The 23,830-nt window shown below is 39.9% G+C and overlaps 1 protein-coding gene across 7 annotated transcripts in view; it reads left to right on the top strand.

Moving 5' to 3' along the window:
* The window catches only part of LOC131045166 (probable E3 ubiquitin-protein ligase RHB1A), a 61,811-nt gene that overhangs the window by 13,628 nt on the left and 24,353 nt on the right, over positions 1-23,830 (top strand). For 5 of the 7 annotated variants that reach the window (XM_057978700.2, XM_057978697.2, XM_057978699.2 and 2 more), the window contains 2 exons: positions 20,016-20,125; positions 20,343-20,403. In XM_057978700.2, coding sequence (XP_057834683.1) covers positions 20,016-20,125; positions 20,343-20,403 — 171 coding nt within the window. The remainder of the gene's footprint in view (positions 1-20,015; positions 20,126-20,342; positions 20,404-23,830) is intronic. The other 2 variants (XM_057978698.2, XM_057978696.2) reach the window with 1 other exon arrangement.

Here is a 23,830-nt window from a genome sequence, read left to right as displayed (position 1 = left end):
ACTTTTGTCTTCAAAATGGTTGCACAAGCTCTCCCCCAATTCATCCCAGTTGTGAATGGAGCTAGACAACAACCCTCTATATCATTGCAAAGCTTTGCCTTTCAAAGATGTGGCTAAGAGTCTGACAACAACATCATCCTGAGTGATATTATGGATGGAGCAGATGTTTGCAATGTCTTGAATGTGCTCAATGGGTGTAGTAGCTGTTTCACTAGTGAAGTATGGTATACTCTTCAATGCAGCCACTGGTATGTCATTCCATTGAGTCAAAACAAGGGGACTTCCCCCATTGAAGGTAACAAAGACTTGATTTCTTGCCATGTGAAACAATGGTCTATTGATATGAGTGGTGGGAGCCCTTGATAGCAATGGTCTTGTAAATGGAGGAGTAGAATGAGACCTGGGAGATGGATTGTTTACAACCTTGACACCCCTGACTGGTGATAATGAACATCTGCCTCTCCTCCTTCTAGAGCCTGCAGATGGAAGCTCTATGAATTGAAAATTGCCTCTAGAAGACGCCCTTGTGTGAATTCTGGGCATGAAATCCGCAACCGACCTCAAAAGTTTGGAGGTTCGGAGTTGCAGAGTATGACCATTGCGGCACCTTGGGAGCTCGGACGTCCTGAGTGAGGAAGTTCGGGAGTTCGGAACCTAGGGGTTCCGGGTTTCTGGAACTTACTCACTCAGGACGTCCGAGTTCCCAAGGTGCCGCAGTGGTCATACTCTGCGACTCTGGACCTCCGAACTTCCGAGGTCGGTTGCGGATTTCATGCCCAGAATTCCAAGGTGCTTAGGTTCGGGTTTCCGAACCTAAGCACCTTGGAACCTGGGGGTTCCAGGGTAAGATGGCCTCACTGACTTCAGAACCTGGGAGTTCTAGGGTTCCGGAGTGAGGAATAATTGCGTGCAATAGACCGGTCTTGTGAGTAGAGTCGCCAAGTGCTTGAAGATGACTGTCTCTAAAGGCTGAGATGCCAAGAACAACACTGAATCCTTAGCATGTGAATTGAATGAAGTCCCACTGGGCGTGCCAAAAACTGTTATCACAAAAGCTTGCACCCTTGCTAAGCTATCAACTCAGCAACCTTGTGAAACATGGAAACAACCCCGAAGTGTGGGACCTTGCGCAAGGGGGTTGAATCTCCGGAGAAGGCCGACTTCCTTCTCACTCCAGGTGCAGGTGTTGAACCAAATTGTCTCCTATGATTAAGGAGAGATAGAAAGGGGGAGGCTTGCTGATCTTGCTTGAATCTTCCTCCTCCTTGGGTTGCACCAAATTGGTGGAGACTGCCCGTTCTCTACCTGCTGCCTTGAGCTTCCCTATGCTCTTTCTCTTCTCTTCAAGACTTGTAATTGTTTTTTTGCATTTCTGCAACTGTAAGATTGGCTTTCGGCCTTATGATTAATTGAAAATCTCCATTCTTGCCTTCCTTCAACTTATGTATGATGTGTATGTGTTCTTACCTCCATTACAAGTGTATGTTTGTGGTTTCCTCTCACATGTATGCTGTGTTAACTCGTTTTTTGAGTGTGACTTTGTGGGAATCCTTCTCCCCTCTTGACACTTTAAAAATTCTAACCTCCACACATGCGTTTGGATCTACGAAACCCGGGGACGCGTCCCCTACCTGAAAACCCCCGTCCCAGTCCCGGGGGCGTTTCGGGGACTTGGGGACGGCCAAGGGACGTCACCCCCCCGTCCCCAAATTGTCAAAATTTTGAGGGGACGTCCCCGAAACGGGGGGACGGCTTCCCTAGCTGTGGGGGACGTCCGTACGTCCCGGGGACGGCTGGGGACGGATTGGGGACGTCCCAGCCGTCCCGGGGACAGCCAGACATCCCCCACATCTAGGGCTAGGGAAAAATATTAAAATAAAAAAAGTCGTATTTTCAAATTTTTTTTAATGATATTTTTTGCGTAATTGAGGGAGTGAAATATCTCATGAAGGGTTTTTTGCCAATAGAAAAATAACACCCGATGCCTATATAAAATAATAAAAGTATTTTTGGCCTCGTAGGGCGTTGCCCCTCGACCTCGCCCTGTATCACGATAGGGAGCGCGCAAGGGGCGTTGCCCCTTGACCCCGCAAGGGGCGATGCCCCTTGACCCCAAGTTGGGGGCGCTGCCCCCAAACCCCCATCGAAAAATATAGGGGGGAACTGCGTTGATGGAAGTAGTGAAAATTTAACCTCCGAGTCTGATTAGGCTCCATTATGTATTTTATTTCTTTAATATCTATTATGATATGCATATTGACAATGTGAATGAATTGAAATTCTGAATTATGAGTGCATATTGAGTATTGAGTCTATTGATAATGTTGTATGTTCGATGTTTGCATTCTAAAATGTTTTCATAGTATCATACACATGCTATATCCATGTTTTCATATGAATATAATGTATAGATGAATGCTTTATCCATGTTTTCATATGAACATTTAGAATTTTCCTATATATTTTAAATTTTCCCTATATTTTATACAGCCGTCCCCTTTGCCGTCCCCCCCCGTCCCCAAATTTGGCAAAAAAATTTGCTGTCCCAGAAACTCGTCCCCCCGTCCCCCTGTCCCCCCGTCCCGGAAACTTGGGGTAACGTAGGTTTGGATCACTCATGCAATTGAAGTTTGTGCATCTCTTGGGCTTTTCAGTTGATTCCTTGTGCCATTTCAGGTGGGGAGAGAAACAATCTCTTCTTGGTGCATCACCTCCTTTTATTTCAAGCAATTCTCTCTTCCTTTTACCTCTGCAAATTGTTAGGATAGACTTAGGAGTTAGTTTTGAAGTGTTGAGTTGGTTCAACACCTACACTTGGAGTGAGAAGGAAGCCGACCTTCTCCGGAGATTCAACCCCCTTGTGCAAGGTCCCACACTTCGGGGTTGTTTCCATGTTTCACAAGGTTGCTGAGTTGATAGCTTAGCAAGGGTGCAAGCTTTTGTGATAACAGTAACCACAAAGTATTTGGAGAACAATTCACAGCTGCATATGGAAGATAGTGTTAGTTGGAAGCATGAATAGTGATGTAGGAGCACTTGTGGTAAGAGGAGTTTGAAATATCCTGAATGGAATATTTTCTAAATTCTTGCAAATACCATTAACAAAAAAGCATGATATCATTGTATTGCGCCAATCAAAATATTTCAAACAACTTGTAAATTTTCCAACTTTTGGCTCATAGACATTTCGTCAAACAGTTTGCTTGAAGTTGGTCTTAGATGGTTTTTTACTTTGTTTTTGAATGAATATGGAAGATAATTATAATAACAATGAATCCTCACTTCGAAGCATTAATAATACTTCATTTGAATAGAGTTTATCACATATATATTCAAAAGAAATATACTTATTATAAACCAGAATATTGCTGATACAGAAATATATAATCGAAGGTGACCAATGCAAACTTAATATTTGATAGATAAATAGCTGACCTGGCCTGTTGACTGGTCAACCGGCCAACTGCAATTTCTCTATATTTTTCTTAACTTCAACGTGTACCGCTCCTTTGGATGTATGGCACCCTCCTAACAAATACGGCAGCCTCTGATCTATAGCTGCAACCTTCCTTACTGCTGTGATTGATTATTTGGGCCCACCAAGCACTGTGTGGAGTTATGCCCAGGCTATTTTCAGCCTTCAGCCAAGATGGACCCCTTTTGATAGCATATTCAAGAGTATGGCCCCTTAAAAGGGAAGGGCTAGGATTTATGTCAGCTAAAGATAATATTTATATTTATTTTTATATTCTATTTAATTTCATTCTTCCTCGTAGCGCACATAACACCTTCACATGATTATTTTCCACTTACACACATTGCACAAAAAATTATATTTGCTTGCAAATCTCATAAGTTTGTACCTATAAACCTGGAAAACTTGTGAACTTGAAGATAAATCAATTTTCTCCGTATTTGAACTCAAAATGACTAATGAACCCACCTTTGCAATTAGTTAGGGAGGAATCATGCACCACCGCAACCAACCTTCACTTGAGGGTTTTCATCATGCAGGGGTAGAAATCTGCCCAACTTTTTTTATATTCCAGATCCTTTACAAATATTTTGCTCATATGAGCATTAACTTGAGACCATTACATGACACTAATATTTGCTCATATCGAGCAACCGCAACCATGACACTAATACTAGCTCATTTCAAACAACCACACTAGAATCAACTTGTGGAAGACCAAGAGTCACAAATTAGAATCCACTAATTAGAAATCACCATTAGCTCATTTTGAACAACCACACTAGAATCAACCTATGGAAGACCAAGAGTCACAAATTAGAATCCACTTATTAGAAACCACCTTGAAGGCTGTTTACCCTCTGGGTGAATAGTTTAGAACATACAGATAGAATACTCGATGCAAAACAATAATGCCATAGATACGAGATAAGATCAATAATGCAAATGTAAGAGATACTATTCCATTCCTAATCATGTGTCTTTACAAGTGACCTTCCATGATATATAAAGGTACCGAGGGGGTGCGAGGGGCAACCGTCGCACCCATAACTACCATCCCTCGGTTACCACACTAACAAAGACAAGTACTACTTAATTAACTACAATTTTATTCTTGTACAATATCACCGCTAACATCATACCCCCCCAAAAAGGAGGTCGTCTCCGGACGACTTACAAACAAAATGGGGAATAAATTGCTACAACAGAACCCAAAATCGAAAACTAAGGGGGTGCAAAGGGTGTCCCTGATGAAGAGGGTGCCGATGTGCGGGGTGCGGCTGTCAAGCGAGCCCGTAGCTCATAGACCTGCTTAGTCCGCAGCTTGAGGCCCCACTCCGCAACCATCTGGCGCTCCATCACTGTTTTCACCATCATTGCCGCCTCCAAGACCTCTTTATCTTTCTGCTCTACCATCTCCAAGGCACTATCTAGGCGACTCTCCAACATAGCCCTGTCCTCGTGGGTGTCTGTCAACTCTACCTCCAAGGCACCCTTCGCTGACCTCTCCTCGGCTAATACTGAGTCCAAGGTAGCGCGCTCTGCATCCCATGAGGCCTTCTCCCAAGCCAATTGCTCTCTGTGCGGTGATATTGTACGAGAATAAAATCGTACAATATCATGGCTAACAAAGGCAACTGTGGAAGACTAAGAGTCAAAACTTTGAATTCCATATTAGGTGTCCCTTGGGGATTTGAACTTTGATCTCCACAATGAGAACTCAATGCTTTAACCAATAGAACACAACCCCTTGGACAAATCTGCCCAACTTCACTACTGCCGTTTCAAGTAATATAAAATGCACAAATATCCAAAATTTCAAATGACTCCCTTCATCCTCTTTTTATAACCCCATGAGAACTCTCTTAAGAATATATTCTGAATTCACTTTTAATAATAAACCTTCTCGAAGGTACCTTTTAACTCCCTCCTTAAAAATAAATCAATAAAGCACTTTATGACTAAATAAAGTCTTTCTTAAAAATATATTAATTAATTCTTTTTTGATTTTATAATTAACTAATTAAATGCAAGCTGACTAAAAATATCAACTTATGACAATTTATTTAATTAATAAATCATCTCCTTCCTCCTCACTTAGGCTGAAAAAGGGAATATTACAGTCTTCCCCTTCCAAAGATTGCTTGTCCTCATGCAATTTGCTTGGCTCCATCATTGACTAATCCTGGATAAATCTCTCTGAAATTCGAGGATCCCAAATTAATCTAGGTCGTCTGTGAATCTTTTCGAATGATGTGTCATGTTGTGTCACACCTGCAAATGAAATCTCCTTCACTCTTTTGCTAAAAGATCATCAATATTTTGCAAGAGTTCGGTGAACTCTTTGAAATTCTGCTTGGCTCTACCATCCATCCACAATATCAATGGCTGCCACATGTATTCATCTCCATGTTTTTGTTGCACTTCTTGGTTCCTCTTGTTGGAATTGTTTGCCGTTGTGCCAAAAGCTCAAACTATTAACACCCGATACAAACCCCAGATTTAACCTGACCCACGGAAGGCTGTTAAGCCATGTCACGAGCCCCCAAGGAGGTGCTGACCACCAAGTCAACAATCTCCCCGTCAGCACCGACTGAGCCTTCAGCACCCATTGAAGGGAGACTCGAATCTGTGACCTAAGGGTCTGATACCAATTTTTGGAATCGTTTGCCATTGTGCCAAAAGTTCAAACTATTAACACCCGATACAAACAGATTTAACCCAACCCACGGAAGGCAGTTAAGCCATGTCACGAGTCCCCAAGGAGGTGCTGACCACCAAGTCAACACTTCTCATGTGATGGAGGATCTCAAACACTTGAGTTTCATTTGTAATTACAAACTGTAAAGCTCTCCTTCCTATGACTAGATTCCTGCAAAAATGATTGTGTAAATAAAACGGTGGTGATGTGAGGGCTGATAATAATTATGACAGCAGAGTTAAGGCTGAAAATTTAATGCATTGCTGTCCCAAAAATGTTTCTTCCGTTCTTGGGAGTTAGCAGATCATCAACAATTGCTTCCCTCCTTCCTTGAGGGTGAACCTTGGTACAACCTTCCAAAATGGAGACTAACTCACCATGCTTACACTATGCCACTGATTTTCATATAAACTTTTTCTTCCCTCCTACCTTGAGGGTGGACCTTGGTACAACCTTCCAAAATAGACACTACCTCACCATGCTTACACTATGCCACTGATTTTCATATAACTTCTCCTTGAAGCCTTCCTGTGATGTCCATGACTGCTCTACTAAGATAGATGTCTTGACACATTATTCCCTTCACTTTGAATTTCAACTCAATGTACTTTTTAAAGAAATGTGACCATTTCATGCCCTCGATTATACTCACCTCTTCTAATCTGATATTATTATGTTTACTTTGGACTCCAATATCTCTTACCATGAGGCTGCAATCTTTACCACTTGAAATATAGTTCAGATCAGATTGTTTGTGGATTGAAAGGTGGCTGTAACAGTCATAATTTGCTTATATTTCTTCCCAAACAGCAATACATAAGCTGAAAAAAACAAAGGAAACCCCCAAACACTTGTAGGTCTGTAGCTCTTCATAGAAAGAATTATTGATTCACATATAAAATTATCAATATGATCAATAGAAGCATCATATCATGGCAGCCTAATTGAATTCCACTTCTCAAAACTTTTGCATGTAAAAACTGAAAACCACTCGACACTAACTTCAGCAATGGGTGGTAGGCTGGAAACTCTTCCACCATGAATCTGAAAATCTTTCTATAGCTGCAAATAATATGCGGAAGGAGCTGGAACTATGGGTGACAATAGGTTCAAGATTAAGAACCATCCTGTGATGCCATAGAGTCTAACTCCTTCACCCTTCAAATCACACCTATCTTGCCAATCCACCTATATGTGTGTGATGGCTGATTTGCATGATGACATCAACTCTAAGACTGAAATTGTGATCCATAACTCTACAAGGTATAGCACTACTCTTCAATATGCTTGGCTGGTGATCCCTTTATAAATACTCAACAATGTATTAGTTAGATTTAAAATATTGCATGCCTTGGTCTCATACCACAAGACAACCAAGGGAGGTTTCTTCAAGATGATGAAATCTTCATGTATCATAACATCCATTGTGTAAACTTCATCGGGATCCCATATTCTGTGATTGTCCAACCTTGATATGATTCGCACTTCATTCTCAGTTGTCATCATTAATTGATTTTTCCAATCTTCCTCATTAGTATTAAACTCTTGCAAAGATAATTTGCTATCAGTAAACAAACCAAAATCAGAAATTTCTTCGTACCTTCCAATGTCACCATTAACTGATTTTTCCAATCTTCCTCATGAATGTAGGCTCTTGCAAAGATAATTAATTTCTATCAGTAAACAAACCAAAAATGAAAATTTCTTCATATCTTCCAGTGTTGTCAACTTGTCATCATAGGAGCCATTAGTTTCATAGGCTTCACTGGATTGATTCGAATTTCTAGCCAAGGTTGCTGCTATGACATTCCCATCATTTGTATCTACAAATCCTTCAACAAAATCATTTTGGAATTGCTGCTATGACATTCCCATCATTGTAGCTACAAATCCTTCAACAAAATCATTTTGGAACTTGGTCATGCGTACCATTTGAAATAAGGCATTTTCTTGTATCTTTGGCTCTTCTTCAACTTCATGCAATTCTGATTTTCCTTCATACTCTCTCATCATGATTGCTTTCCCTTGAAGTTCTAACCTTGTTGTTGGCTAAAAGCTTGCTTTTCATGGTCCTTGTTAGCAACCTTTTCCTTAATTTTCGGTAGATGTTGTCTTGCGTGAGTGGCTATCAACTTAGCTTCCTTTATAAAAAATATATCATGACTTTATAAAAAATATAACACTTAAGGGAAATAATATAACATTAAATATTAGTACTTAAGTGTATATTTAAATACTAACATCCGAGGTTGCGAAAAGCACTGCAAGGCATTGGAAGCCAAATTTGAGCATGTCGAGATGTAATTGAGGCAGTGGGATGAGAATTGGTGCCAACTCGAAGACTTACTAAAAATAGATATGCTCTCAAAGAAGTTTGGAGAACACCTCGGGAGTCCAAAACTGATTTTGAAAATGTCACTGCAATCAAGAAAGACTGAACCAGTGCACTCGAGGATCTGTGTAGTCCTCTTACCAATACCAATTAGCCTATGGGAACCCAGAGAATAGGCTAACAGTAACCCCTGCTGATTAGGCTTGAGAAGTGTTGTGACATATTCACACATCGCCCCATTGCAAATGGGGACCCCCTTCTTTTTTTGCTTTCTAGGTGTTTAGGGTTTGTCTGTTAGCCTTTGCATTTTGAGTGTCGCCAGGGGATCAATAGGATGGTAGGCTTTGCTTGAGCCAGTGGAGTTAGCAGGTGCTCTAGGTTAGGGTTTCTTTGAGAGTCTTCTTTAGGGCCTGGTTTTGCTCTTGTTGCTAATTGTGTCTTGCTTTGTGAGTGGGTATCATTCTTGAAGGTCCGAGCTAGGTCAAGTTGGTGAGTGATGAAGTCTGGAATGTCATCCTGATCTTCAAATGCCCTGAAATTTGGCTAAGTCTGGAATGCCCTGATCCTGAAATTTTGCTAAGTCTGGAATGTCTTGATCCTGAAATTTGACTAAGTCTAGAAAACTGAAGAATCCTCCAAAAACTAGATTTTGCAATATAACTCCTGGAGGTCCGAATCCACTCTCAAACATCCTAGAAGTATATATGGAATATAACTTAAAGTATAAGCTTTCTTATACTTAAATGTTATATTCCATAAAATGATCCTGACGGAGAGTCCAAAATGTCAAATTTCGCTCCTGACCCTTCCAAAGGGTCCAGAGCGAATTTTGCTCCTGACCCTTCCAGAGGGTCCAGAGCGAAATTCTCCATAAGACATTCTACTTTGACCAAAACCTAGAACTAACGCATTCCCAAGCTTGAATGAAGGTAAAAACACTTGTTTGAATGAAGAAATGTGAAAATGAAGTCAGGATCTTGGCCAAGAATAGGGATTTCGCTCCTGACCCTTCCAAAGGGTCCAAAGCAAAAATCCTTGAAGACCTCAAATTCTCACTTATCAAGGCCAAATTTCTAGTTCCTAAGGCATTTTTGAAGGTATTTTTGAATGTTCTAGCCTTGTCAAGATTGAAAGATGAAGGATTTTAGTCAAGAAGATGAATTTCGCTCCTGACCCTTCCAAAGGGTCCAGAGCGAAATTCATCATAAACTTCATTTGCTACTTTGTTTGACCTTGAAACCTTCTTCCTCAGAAGTTTGCTTCTTGAAGTGGTTTGAAGTTTGAAAAGTGAGTAATCTAGCCTAGAATGAGATTTTCGCTCCGGACCCTTCCAAAGGGTCCAGAGCAAAAATCCTCCTAAGGCTCATTTCCTCCCTAGTTTGACCAAATTTTGAGTTGCAAGGCATCTTGAATGGAAGTGTGGACATGTTTGGACTTTGGAAATGTTTGAAAGCCTTGAAAAAATGAAGGATTCTAGCCAAGAAGGTGAATTTCGCTCTTGACCCTTCCAAAGGGTCCAGAGCGAAATTCCTTGCAAGCCTATTTTTTTTGACCTTGCTTAGACCACAAACCTTGTCTCCTGGGTGAAGAATGATGTTTTGTTACCTTCCAGAGAAGATTGGAGTTGAAAAGATGAAGGATCAAGTCAAGAATGAGATTTTCGCTCCTGACCCTTCCAAAGGGTCCAGAGCAAAAATCCTCCTAGACCTCATTTCTTTCCTTATTTGGCCAAGTTTTGATGTCCAAGGCATGTTGAAAGAGAGAATGGGCATATTGAAACCCTTAAGGATGTTTGAAGGAGTTAAGGAATGAGTGTTTTGGCCAAGGAAGGAAATTTCGCTCCTGACCCTTCCAAAGGGTCCAGAGCGAAATTCCTTACGAGCATATATTTTTAACCTTGCTTGAGCTTAAAACTTTGTTCCTAAGGCGAAAAGAGATGAAATTTCACCTTGCAAAGAAGATTGGGATTGAAAAATTGATGATTTTGGGCTAGAAAAGGAAAATCGCTCCTGACCCTTCCAAAGGGTCCAGGGCGAAATTGTGTAAAACCTATGTTTTCCCTTAGTTTCATGCCAAATCTAGTGTGGATCATGATTAAAGAAGTCATTTGGATTGCCTTAGAGTGGATTTTAGTCACCAAGAATGCAAATTTTGAAGCCAAAATGAGAATTTCGCTCTTGACCCTTCCAAAGGGTCCAGAGCGAAATTCCTAGGATCACCCTTTTTTCCTTGCAAATCAAGTCAAGTTTTTGGTTTTTATGGCCTAGATAGGAGTGAGGCGATGTGTCCTTGGTCTTGGAGGTGGATTGGATTTGAAAAGATGAGGAAATAAGCCTAAAATAAGATTTTCGCTCTTGACCCTTCCAAAGGGTCTAGAGCGAAAATCCTAAAATTTACATATTCCTTTCAAATTTATGCTAAACCATGCCTAGGCCAAGGTGAAAGATGCCCTTGAGATTGCCCTTGAGTTGATTGTTGTCTCCAGAAATGATTATTTTGGCCTAAAGGAAGAAATTCGCTCTTGACCCTCCCAAAGGGTCCATGGCGAAAATTCTTCAATCACCTTTTTCTCCTTGCAAAATTAAGTCAAACTGTAGTTGGATGAGAGAAGAGAAGTGTTTCCTTGCCTTGTGAAGTGATTTGAAGTTGAAATGATGGAGAAGTGAGCTACAAGCAAAAAATTCACTCCCGACCCTTCCAAAGGGTCCAGAGCGAAAAACACTAAAACCATCCTTTTCTCCAAATTTTGTGCTAAGTCAGGCCTAGACTAGGGTGAGAAAAACTATTTGGAATACCTTGGAAAGATGTTTGACCTTCAAAAATGTGAATTTTGAGCTAAAGTTGGAATTTCGCTCTTGACCCTTCCAAAGGGTCCAGGGCGAAATTCTTATAGGGTCTGTTCCTAGAGAAAATCTTGGGCAAGTTTCATGTTAATATCTTTTCGTTGATGATTTAAGTTGAAAATGCTATGTTGAATGAATTTATCATGTGTCCTTAATCATCTTTTGTTTTGTTTTGGCAGATGAAAGAAGACCAGGCTAGAACAAGGACGACCTTCTCCAGCCCAGCATCATCAAGGACGACCTCTTCCAGTCCAGCATTTGAAGGAAAGGTACACCATCCACCCTGCACATCAAAGACAAACGAGGTTAAAGCAAGGGTTCGTTGAAGAAGCAGACAATTCCAGAAGAGTTAATTAAAGTTAGCTTCTCAACATCATCAAATTGAGCATCTACCAAGTTACAAGTGTCAGGCAAGGTGGCGTCCCAGTCATCACTCCATGTTGGGTTGATCCACCTTAGCGTGTCCAGGTTCAATGTACCCGACTCATCAAAGATGACACAAACTTCAATGTACCTACCCCGACTATCCATTGGTTGAATATTCCAAAGAAGACATGTGTCCAAATAATGCAATTATTTCATTGGCCAGAATTGAGTTTGTTGTAACAAACCCTAATTAGGGTTTTCATTGTAAAATCTCGGCTATTGATCTCAAGCTGATTTGAGCCATCGAATTGTATTGAGGGCACTATATAAGCCCTAGCTCCTCATTTGTAAAGGCTAATAGTTAGTCAATAGTTGATAGTAGGTGAATAGTTAGCTAATAGTGAATAGTCAGTTGATAGAATAGCAATTAGAGTAGAATAGCAAGAGAAGGCAAAGATTGTTGCCAAGATGTTGTTGTAAAAGACTTGTAAAACTTCATTGAAGAAATGGTGAAATCTATGGGTCGATTCAACAATTTGCATGGTCTTTATACTTCTCAGATTTGATTTCATGTTATTAGATGAGTGGAAGAAATGTGTTTGATTGATGGTGAAATTTGTATATCCATACTACTAGCAGTTTGTTGATTGCAAACATGCCTTGTGTAGTCAACTGGAATCATTCAGCTTAAGCTTAACTTCAATTGTCGCTTCTTCACTGATATGCATCAACCTGATGGTGTCTATGCTTATAGCGATGAACTGAACATCATAAAGCTTTCCTCCAAAGATCGCACTAACCTTGTGGAGATGGTCCTGGGATGTCAAAACAAGACTTAGTTGGAATTTCACCTAAGGTTATTCATTGCTCCTACATTCTTAGTGTCAGAATTAGATCCTTTCCTCGCCCTCATCCTTTTTTTTTTTTTTCAAAATCTAGACTAGTGAAATCCTGTGTTCTAGCAATATTCAAAGCAAATCAGACGTTCAAGTCATCAAGTGTAAGTCCCTTTGTGATTCCAGCAAAATCACATCATACCACAGAGAGCTTATCCACACGTAGAGATCCTACATAACAGAACCTTGGAGTTACTCCGACTGATCCTTCAGCGAGATCTTCAGCAGTTGGGAACTTTGTTCAAGAGAGGATAAGATACTTCGGTATTTTATTCTGTGTTTGCATGTGCATAAAATACACATCAACAAGAACGGGACATGTTGTGACCTACTTACTAAAAATAGATGTGCTCTCAAAGAAGTTTGGAGAACACCTTGGGAGTCCAAAACTGATTTTGAAAATGTCACTGCAATCAAGAAAGACTGAACCGGTGCACTCCAGGATCTGTGTAGTCCTCTTACCAATACCAATTAGCCTATGGGAACCCAGAGAATAGGCTAACAGTAACCCCTGCTGATTAGGCTTGAGAAGGGGACATGTTGTGACCTTTTTCACACATTGCCCCATTGCAAATGGGGACCCTCTCTTTTCCTGCTTTCTAGGGTTTTTGTTAGTATCCTATGGCCTTCTGCTTTAGTTTTACCAAGCCTTGCTCAGTATTGAACAGTTCAAGCCCCAAGGATTGAAAGTTAGTTTTTGAAAATCATGAGATTCTAGAATACCAACATCGTCAGAATGCTTAGAGAGGTCAAAGGACGAAGATCACAATTGATTTGGACTAATTTGGACAACTTTCTTAGAAAGTTTGCTTTTTTTGATTTTTCCTATTTTTTAGGAAGTTTTGTTTTTGGCGTTTTTAGCCCGATCCCTGATATGGCTATTTTTAGAAAGTTTTCCCTATTTTTTAGGGATGTTTGCTTTTGTTTTTTCAGAATCGGAATCCAGGGTTTGCACGAACATCACTAACCAGCTTCGACCGGGACACGGAATTTCCAAGTTTTGACCTAAAAAGCTAGTTCCCTACATTTTAGGGATTGTGTCGCTTCAAAGGGTTTGCCTAAGTACGGATTTCAAATTTCAAGTCAATCTGGTTAAATTTGGTTAAATTTTGAAATTTTGAAATTTTGAAATTTTCTAAATTTTTCTCTAAGTCTGGCTAATGGAAGGTGTTGAGTGTTATGGCAGGGGTTCATCAAATTCTGCCATGTTGGGGAGGAGGATCAAGGACCACCATGAGGCTATGTTCAAAAGCTCGCCATGTGGGAGCTTCATCAAACTCCGCCATACCTTGGAGAAGCCTTGGGGAGCTAGTCTAAAACTCCGCCTTGGTATTCATGTCTCCCAAAGTTCGCCATGCAAAGGGCTAAGCCAAAAGTCTGCCCATGTTGAAGATCCTCTAAACTCCGCCATGTCTTGGGGTCACCTCATAACTCCGCCATGTCATGTGGAAGGGCCATCAAAACTCCGCCCAAACATGTCAAGTGGTGGTCATGCCTCCCAAACTCCGCCCTATGCCTTGTTGAGCAGGAAAAGGAGGTGTGAGAGCCTTGTCAAAACTCCGCCCTATGCATGAGACCTTCAGAAAGTCCACCATGTAGATGTTAAGTTAGAAGTCCGCTCTTGATGAAGAGTCTTCAAAGTCCGCCATGCCTTAATAGCCCCTGGTGTTGGAAGTGTCCTCAAAAGTCCGCCTTAACAAGCAAGAAGGTGGAGGGAGCACCAAAGTCCGCCCAAGGGAGAGTCTTCAAAAGCTCCGCCATGTGTTGAGGTAGAGCCTAAAGTCCGCCCTCAATGTTGATGCATGAGACCTCCAGAAAGTCTGCCATGCCTTGAAAAGAAAAGGACATGAAGAGCAAGCTCCAAAGTTCGCTCTAGGAGAAGGTAGCTCAAGCTCCGCCTTGGTAGAAGTAGCACCAAAGTCCGCCCTCCATGTTGAAGTAGATGCTTTCAAACTCTGCCCTCCATGATACATGCAAAGCTCCGCCATGTGTTGAACAAGAGCCCAAAGTCCGCCATGTAGAGGTTGACTAAAACTCCGCCATACCTTGGAGAGGTAAGGAAAGTCCGCCCAAGCTTGATGAATATGAAGGTAAGCCTCCAAAAGTCTGCCTAAACCTGAAAGTCAAACAAAATCAACAAAAATGCAAGTGATGTCATGGAAATCCTTCAAGATTTCGAACTTAGAAACCAAAATAGAAAGTTCTTTGGAAGAGAATATTGGAAAATTGATGAGGATTTCAAACTTAGAAACCAAAATGGAAAGTTTTTTTAAAAGGAAATATTGAGGATTACTAAAGATTTCGAACTAAGTTCTAAATTAGAAACTTTTGAAGGTATTCTTTTACAAGCCCAGTTCGAATTAACCAACTGAAAACAAATTAGAAACTTGCATTATTGAAGGATTTTCGAACTAGAGGACATGACAATACTTTCCCAAAATGCGAACTGGATTTGGAAACATGAGTTGGATGATTTTACGTGTTTCTAATTGAAGATTCAACTTTATTTACAAATAGTTCGTTGTAACTTCATTTCTACACCAAGAAGTTCGAAGATATTAAGGAGAGCGCAGTAAAATACTTTCAGTTTGGAGTTCATCTGGAGAAAGTTTTGATTGCTGGTAGTTGGACAAACTTCGTGACGAAGGATTCACAAATTTGTGAGTAAAACCAGCTGGTACAAGGGATAGTTATTGAATCTTTTCTGGATTTTCTGAGTGTTCTTGAGAAAATTCCAGCCTTACTTCCATCCATTCGAAGGTGAAATTGAATTCATGAGGCAGATTTATGTATTTTCTGAGTATTTTTCAGAGTTTGAGAAATGATTTTTAGTGAATTTTTTCGAATTTCTAGAGGATGAAAATCATTTTTTTTTTGGGCTAAGTATCAGAAATTTTCAGAGTTATAACACTTGGTGTTGATTTATGATCACAACCATCCTTGAGATAGATGAAATTTCAGTTTTTATGGCTAAGTATGAGAATAAAATGAAATTTTCCGACACTTAGCCATTTCGCTGCCCTATTACTTTCTTCAAATTACGAATTAATTCCTAACTTAAAATTTCATTGTTTGCTTGCAGATCCTAGACACTATGAAATTTCAGGTGGATAAAGATGCTCCTCTGGAGTCAAGGATGACTTCGAAATGAAAAAATGTTAGCGACACCAACCTCGAACACATCAATCTGAGGGAATTTAAGAAGCGAATGTTCGGTATGGACAACCTTGTGCCTACCACCATTGCCAGAAAGATGATGAAGAGTGGCATCGTGCATGTTGCTGGCTTCCTCCCCACCATGCAATGCAATGAGTTAGTGGTTGAATGCGCTAAACATTACAACCCCACCAGTAAAGATATTGTTGCACCTGATGGAAGGGTGCTTGCGAACATTAGTGATGAGGCTATCAGAGAGGCCTTCCGGATCCCAGAGTATCACAACACGGTGTATGTAACAAGGGACGAAGCTGATGGCATGTATCAGGACCACTTGGAGGAATATGATGCTATGGTCAATCATTCCTGGCTGGACAAGCCAAGGAAGGGCGCCTCCAAACTTCAAAGGAAGAGCCTAGCAAGGGCGTACTTCAAGGAGGACATTGGGGACATGATCGTTCTACTCAATAGAATAATGGGAAATCCTCAGGGTGCCCCATTATTTCATTAATGAAATAATAAATGGAGTAAAAATGATAGATTGGGCCAGGATGATTAGTGACAACCTAGATAGCTAGCTGAGGAACCTAGAGGCGAATAGGACCTTCTTCATGAGTTCATACTTGTTTTATTCCTTGGCCAGGACCTACAGATATAGAGGCCTCACTTGCAGAGGAGAGGTAGGGAACAAAGAGAACCAGTTCCCAGTCTACGATTGCTATCCCCAATGCCACATGGAAGAAAAATTCCTTTTTAAAAGAGTGAATGATACCTTGTTCATGCACATCACACGAACACTACAAGGTGGACTGCACCAGAGACTCTCTCAAGAGTCTATGAGCTTCATCAATCGATTCGGATATTGGTATATCCAATATCCAAAGTTCACTTACCTTAGAATTCAGGGATTCTTTGGGCCTCCATACAAGCTTCCAGCTTACCCTACCAACCGAGTTGTGTTACTCGAGGTTGTAAGGCAATTGGAAGAGTATATGGTAATTCAGAGGGAAAAATAGAAGAAGGCAGGGACTTCCTCTCTTACAATTGGCAATGGGCTGGAAACATGTCCATCAAGTTGCTGCGACTGCTGAGAAGGAGCTAGCCTGGTATCCCTTTTATCAGTACAAGTCGAGAAGGAATTTCGATCCATTCCACAGAATAAAGAAGGCCGAAGGAATGACATTTGAGCACAGGCCTGATCTAGAAGATTATTGGGCTAATGCAGCCGATAGTTTCGAAGTCAGGAAGAGATTTTGGTCGAGAATTCCTTCAAGCATGGTGAGAGCAACAGAGGTATTCAGAGTAGTTGACCAAGTAGAGGATAGCCTTGAGCTTCAGCAGTTGAGCTTCGAAAAAATGAAGAATGAACCATTGGTTTCGATAGATTGGACGGAGGGAGAAAAGTTAGATCTAGTAGACCTCATGAGGACAGTGGTTGAGTATTCTAGGTGGTGGACATCTGAAAGGACAAAGCAATTAAAGTCCAAAGGTGTAACCTTAACTTACGAATTGATGGGAGTGGATGATTCTTTGCCTCCAATCCTTGTACTTTTGCAGGTAATGCCCGGAATCCAGAAAGTGTTGGGTCTCGGAAGAGGAAGGAATTAGTTGGGAGCTTCGTAAAGATCACAGGAAAGAAGATCGTAGGAGAAAGAAGGGAGTCCAGCGAAGGCCAGTCCATCCTAAGTGCTGCTTCTATCATACCTGATCAGAATGCAGTTGAGGAACAGGAGATGAACATCTGCCTAGTTAATGATGAAGAAAGAATGCCTTCCCCTTTGGTTGAGGAAGTAATGAAGGAAGTTGTCCAAAGTCCGGACAGTGAGTAAACTGAAACGCCTACATCTCCAGTAGTTTTCTTAGATGGCATAGCTGCAAACCCAGGAGGGACAGATGATGGATTTGACCAGAATACTGTAGAGCAATCAACTATCCCGGATTGGCTAAGGGAAATAATAAAGGCTAAGGTCCCCAAGGAGGCCTGTTCTGAAGAAATCACAGCAGCATTCCTTGAGAAGGTAAATGAGCCGATTATAGCTAAACCACCCAAGCCTGCTAGAAAGTTTTCTCTGATTCAACAAGACAGTGCAGGATTCAGGACAGTCCAGATAGTAGTGCCTAGAGAGGGAAAAACTAGGGACAATGTCGCTGCAAATGATTAGAAGATCATCACCATAAGCCCACCCAGGACCAAGAGGCCCAGTATTTCGATGACTCTTGTAATGCTTTGAAGACGAGTTTGGCCCATTAGAAAGAAAAGAGGAAAAAGGTTGAAGAAGAAAACCAGCAGTGGAGAAAGTATGTTCTCCATCTTACCAGAGCACTTAACCATGAGATCCTGGTTACCCCTCCATAGTCTCTTTAGCAGGAATCGATGAAGGATTATGAAGACATGAAGGGCTCGTTCACACAAGCCAAGGAGTGGATTTCAGATGCTTCAATGCGTGCTGACATACTGGTAGAGAATTTAGTGTCAGCACACGAGTCGGCCTCTTCGTTGATTAATCGTATCCAGGATCTAGCTATTAATTGGGAGGATGTGGAGGAAATTCAGGATGAAATACTCCCGCATCCGAAGGTTATTCAAGGCTTGTCGAAAAGAAGCCTAGTGGATGCAGGTATCATACAGGCCGGAGATAGGTACGACTTAAGCACATGGTACTATGGTCACCTGGATTGAGGTCTTGAAGAAATTCGAGACCAAGTGTTTTGAGACAGAGGAAAGTGTCAGGGAGATCTTAAGCAAGGTATTTCATGTAGCTTCTAAGGTCTGGAAGAAAGAAAGTATAAGAGAGAAGCATTTGCAGGCAGAGAACCTGAGAGCCAGGATTCAGTCAAGCTTCTTCAAGGATTTAGGGATGATTGACAAAGGCGATCTCTCGAGGATTGCAAACTTTCTCTTCATCGATGAAAGTTTTCTTGCCCAAGCAGTTGAGTGGTAGAGCATCCTCGCCACATGTACTGATGATGTGGACATCGACTTCCAGATTGGCAGTTTGCCAAGTGTCACCATGGAGGAGGTCAAGTTGATTGTGTCCAGGTACATCGAATCTGTGAAAGAGGAAAGTGGACGCTCACCTCAGTGAGATTAGCAGCTGTGCGACATGTCACTTTCCTATTCATTCAGGCTGATAGTGTTTTGGGAAACCCTAATTAGGGTTTATATCTTTCAATCTGGGCCCTTGATCACTGATTGATCTCGGCCATTCATTTATTTTGAAAAACTATATAAGGCTACCTCCTCTCATTTGGAGAGTGTGAGGTTTTTGATGTATTGTTGCTTAAGGTCATTTCCAGATAATATATTGCATGTGCGCTTGCTTTGTAATCCCTATTGTTTGAATGATTTGCATGGTTTCAATTTCCTCAACACTTAGTTGAAGTTAATCTAGATTTGCTTTCATTATTATTAATTGGAATGAAGGATTTGATAAGTGTCAATTGATGGTGTATCTCCGCTCATACTTTTGGTAAATGGATGATTTCCATTTTACCGTGCAAAGTTAGTCTGAGCCCATCCCTTGTGCATCCCAACATCTCGATCATAAGCACAACCCATTGAAGATTGCACCGGCTTTGTGTAGTTGTCCCTAGTGTGGCAAAGCAAGGTTTGGTTTCTCGAGAGCATCCAATTGATACCGTCTCCAGAGTTCGTAGGATTAGATTAGCCTTCTTAACCCTATCTCTTTTCTCCTTTCTTTTGAAAGTCTAAACCCCCGAAAATCCAAAAAAAAAAGAGAGCTTAAAATTGCTAAATCCATCTAAGTCCAGCAGTTCAAGATACTTATTAATGTAAGTCCCCCTTGAGATTTTCAGCATACACTACCCAAGAAGCTATTCCACTAAAGTCGCTTGTTCGCATATATAGACCTTGGAATCAGTAGTGATTTTTCAGGAGAGGATAGCATACCTTCGGGTATCCTATCCTAATGTTTGGTAGATTATAAAACAGACACCAACAGGACATTACAGAAATGGAATCACAACATTTTTGAAAAACCAGTAAATAATAAATATCAATAATTTGACAGTGTGTTGAAAAATACCTCTTCCTTGCATCTTAATGACTAAATATGATTCTCCATTTTCATGAGTAAATTTACTATGGTGCTCTATTTTTTTGAGCTGGCCTATAACACTACACAAAATAGTTTTTAAGTTTTTGATCAAGTATAAATTTCAAAATCTTTCGCTTTGTTAGTGAAAACGTTTTAGTCTAATATTTTAAACTGACATCTTGTGACAGGATATGACAAGGATAATCCCCGGATAATTACCAAATGTGACCACCATTTTCACCTTGCATGTATCCTTGAGTGGATGGAAAGAAGTGATAATTGCCCCATATGTGACCAGGTTACTCTTTACCTTTACTAATTTCTATGCTTTTAGCCTAAAATCAAAGGTTCAATGACTACGTGATGCTTATGACACTTGATCACCCTTTGTATCTCAACTACACAAACAGAAAACTTTATGATTTCAAATGTTAATGGAATTGCAGTGCCTTATTATAACCTAAAAAAAAGATCAATATTTTGTATTTACAAAAAATTTAGAGCCCACTTTACAGGTTTATGTCTTGAAATTATACGGCTATAAAGTTCAATTGGTCAGCTGCTGCAAATCACATGGTATTTCTTCTATTTTATTTGGGCTAATTGTGGTTTTGTAGTAGTTTTCTTGCAAGAAAGAAAACTTGCCACACATTGCATTTATTCTTTGATATTTTTTTCTCTTGCTATTTCACAGGTAATCTTTTATGTTTGCTATTTTAGATTTGTAAGTTTTTACTCTCTGGTTTTGTACCTCATTTGCCAGAATCTATTTATAACTTATAACAATCTTTAGAGTGAGCATTTCCAGAATAAACATTTTAATTGCAGTTTGCTGTCCCAACTTTAATCTTCATAATAGCAAAATTTTATGTAAGAGATGATTATACTCTACAACACCTAGGTTTACCAAAAATGGAAACCTTTTCTGTCTTGAATTAGTTGTTTCCTAAGTTCATTTACTAAGGATAGAGTATTTGTAGATTATTTTTGGCATAATTTTCATGATTAGTGCATATGATCATTTCGAGCAGAGCAAGAACATTGCTTGTAAAATGAATGATTAACATAAGTTTACTTTGAGTGCATGGATTACCACGGCAGTCAGTGGGACATCATTAGTAAAACTGTGAAAGTAAAGAAGATCTTTGGCTATGGTAAAACTGTGAAAGTAAATAATAAGACTAATGTTACAAATAAATATCAGGAGGGAGTTCATGGTAGTTTACCTAAAGTAGGAGAAAAATGCCAGTCATACTAGCTGTATTAGTATCATTCTTATCTGTGAAGTTACACAAGACATATTTCATGATATCTTTTGCTGGATTTCATTGTTGGTTGGATATTGAATTTTATTGGTTTGTTTACTTACACCTTTTACAGTTTCCCAGTCCTAGCTATGATTTTTCATTCTATAGTTTATGGTTGATACAATTCTTCACCACTGATCTTCAAAATCAATTTTTCTTCTGATTCAATTAACATGCTACTGAAATTTAAACACACATTTGTTGAAATTGATGTTTGCTATAGCTATATTTACTATTTACAGCCTTACCACCAATTTCAATATGCTCATGGTCAAAATACATGGCTATTTTATAGAAAATCATATGGATATACAACCTTACGCTAATGCATATGCTCCCATACCAGACATAGATGCAACTAAGCTGATACTAAATATATTGTATTTACATTGATGATCTTCAAATATGTGTAGCTTTTGTGTAGCTTTTCTGGAAACGATGTCCTACACTGTACATTCTTTCTCTTGCAATGCTAGACTACCCAACCACCCATACACCTGAACATGAAACAATGGAAAATGTAAGACAACGCACAGAAGAACACCACAAAAAAATTCACGTAAGAGAGCACAAAGAGGCACCCTGGAGAAAATCAATTTGGGAAAAGCTCTAGCCAAAAACTGTGTATTCCATTTACAATATATAAAACAAGCTCTCTTGAAGTTTGAAGGATATCTTTTATTTGCTTCAACAGCCAAAAGTGCTGATACCTCACTGTCTATGGTTGACTTGCTCGTCTGTCAGCTATGTAAAGGATGCAAGGGAATAATCTGCATCTTTCATATCATATGATATTGTAATTCCTTTCAGATTCTCAGAATTATTCAACACTCTCAGCATTTCCGCCTTATGTTCAGAAATGGATGTGTTTAATATGGATGGAGTCTGTACGTATATTTGGGCTATAATGCTTGAAAATCCAATGTTAAGTCTGTCCTAACTCCTAAAGATTCTTTGTTTTTTTGGCCTGTTTTGGCATCCCATAGCTTTAAGACAGGTCACAATAGATGAAAAAGAAACCTCCAAGTCTAGAAATATTTCTTTATGTTTTGGAGGAACAAACAAGCAAGTTTCAAGCTGATTCTAGTGGTTAGGTAGATCAAGGTGTCTAGTTTCTACAGTTCAAAACTCATTTCATTTGGAAATCACATGGCCATGCTGCAGAAAAGATGACTCACATTGACAAATTTTCCTTGCATTTCGAAGGTCAAAAGGATGAATGTTGACCTGAATTTTGGCCTGTAGACGAGTCATGATTTGAGGAAGCTCCAAATCAAAATTTCAAACCAATATGATATCATATAAAATCCACATTGACTGCCTCCTTATCAATTTAACACTTATCAAATCTTATAACATTCTTTATGAAATGTCAGAGGTAGTTTTATACCATGTCTAACTCTAAAATATCAGATTTCATGGTTAAATGAGGCATTTTTGAGTGTAGAACCTTCCATGAACAGTAACTAGCCACTAGCAGTCAATTAAGTCTTTTAACACCAATTTTTGCCCTCGTTCGCTTAAGGCTGAGTAGAGTGATAAACTCTTAAATGATTATGTATGATATTTGGAATCCATTGTGTCGATCAATTCGCCGCCCCAGATGCCTTCACTCTAAGGTCATTAGGGAATAATAGTTCGAGGACTGATTCAATATGGATGGAAAATTCAATTTAAACAAAGGACAAATTATCATTTTTTGAAGCTATATCTTTGGATTGATTTATGAATTCGATCAGCTTGTGGTTCAATGGCATTACTTTGCACAATGTGGCGTCTTCATCTTCAGTGTTAGGATTTCTTCTAGAACATGCATGATTTCCTATCTCTTCTTCCTTCATTCTTCACAATTTTACAAAATGGCAAAAGAAGGGATATGGGTTGACCAAAGGCAGGCAGGCACATGTGCTTCTTTTGTCAAGAATGCCTTAGTATTCCATTCTTGTATGTTAATGCACTCTGACTATTCATTGAAGTTAGTAAATAGACAAGTCATATGATAATACACTAGGAATCCTGTGGTATAGATCCAATCTTTGGGATAAGATATGAAAATGTTGCATAATATGCACTCTTGCATTTACGATTCTAATATGGTGGCTTCTCACATTTACAATTCTAATATAGTGGTTTCTCGTTCCATAGCTCTCTTTTCTCGATGTAATGTATGGAAACTTAGGAATTTAGGGTTTCACTAAGTAATTCCACTAAATAGCCCAATCAACCAACTTACATTGAAAGAGGGTTGAACCCAATAGATCTAGGCTCAATCCCAATGGGAAAGAGGCTGAAATTCTGATTGGATTCAACTGGTTGGGGTTAATTATCCTCTTTCTTAATTGAATTTGTAATGTAATTGTAAAATTAGGTTAAACCACAAATTAATAAAGTAAACTGACAGAAAGAGTAAGCTACAGATATCCTTCTAATCCACAAACTTGGATCTAGGCAAAAGGAGATGTCTAGAACCTATTCTCAGAAGTTCGGCCTGATTTTTTGGGACTAGGCAGCACATATCCGCCCTAGTCCTCCAAATTTCCAGTCATTGAAAGTTGAACCTATTTGTCACTGTCAACTCTGCTAGATTTCCCAAGTATAGCTCCGCACCTCTTTCTTGCATAGAGAAAAAAAGGGAAATATGTTGGGAATATGGGTTTGCCTTAGGTCAAACCCCGGTTTTGGAATTGTTGACGTGT

Source organism: Cryptomeria japonica, chromosome 8 (assembly GCF_030272615.1).
Source record: "Cryptomeria japonica chromosome 8, Sugi_1.0, whole genome shotgun sequence".
In the NCBI taxonomy this organism is placed as follows: Eukaryota; Viridiplantae; Streptophyta; class Pinopsida; order Cupressales; family Cupressaceae; genus Cryptomeria; species Cryptomeria japonica.
The sequence above is the reverse complement of the archived record's forward strand: the minus strand, read 5'-3'. Positions and strand labels throughout refer to the sequence as shown.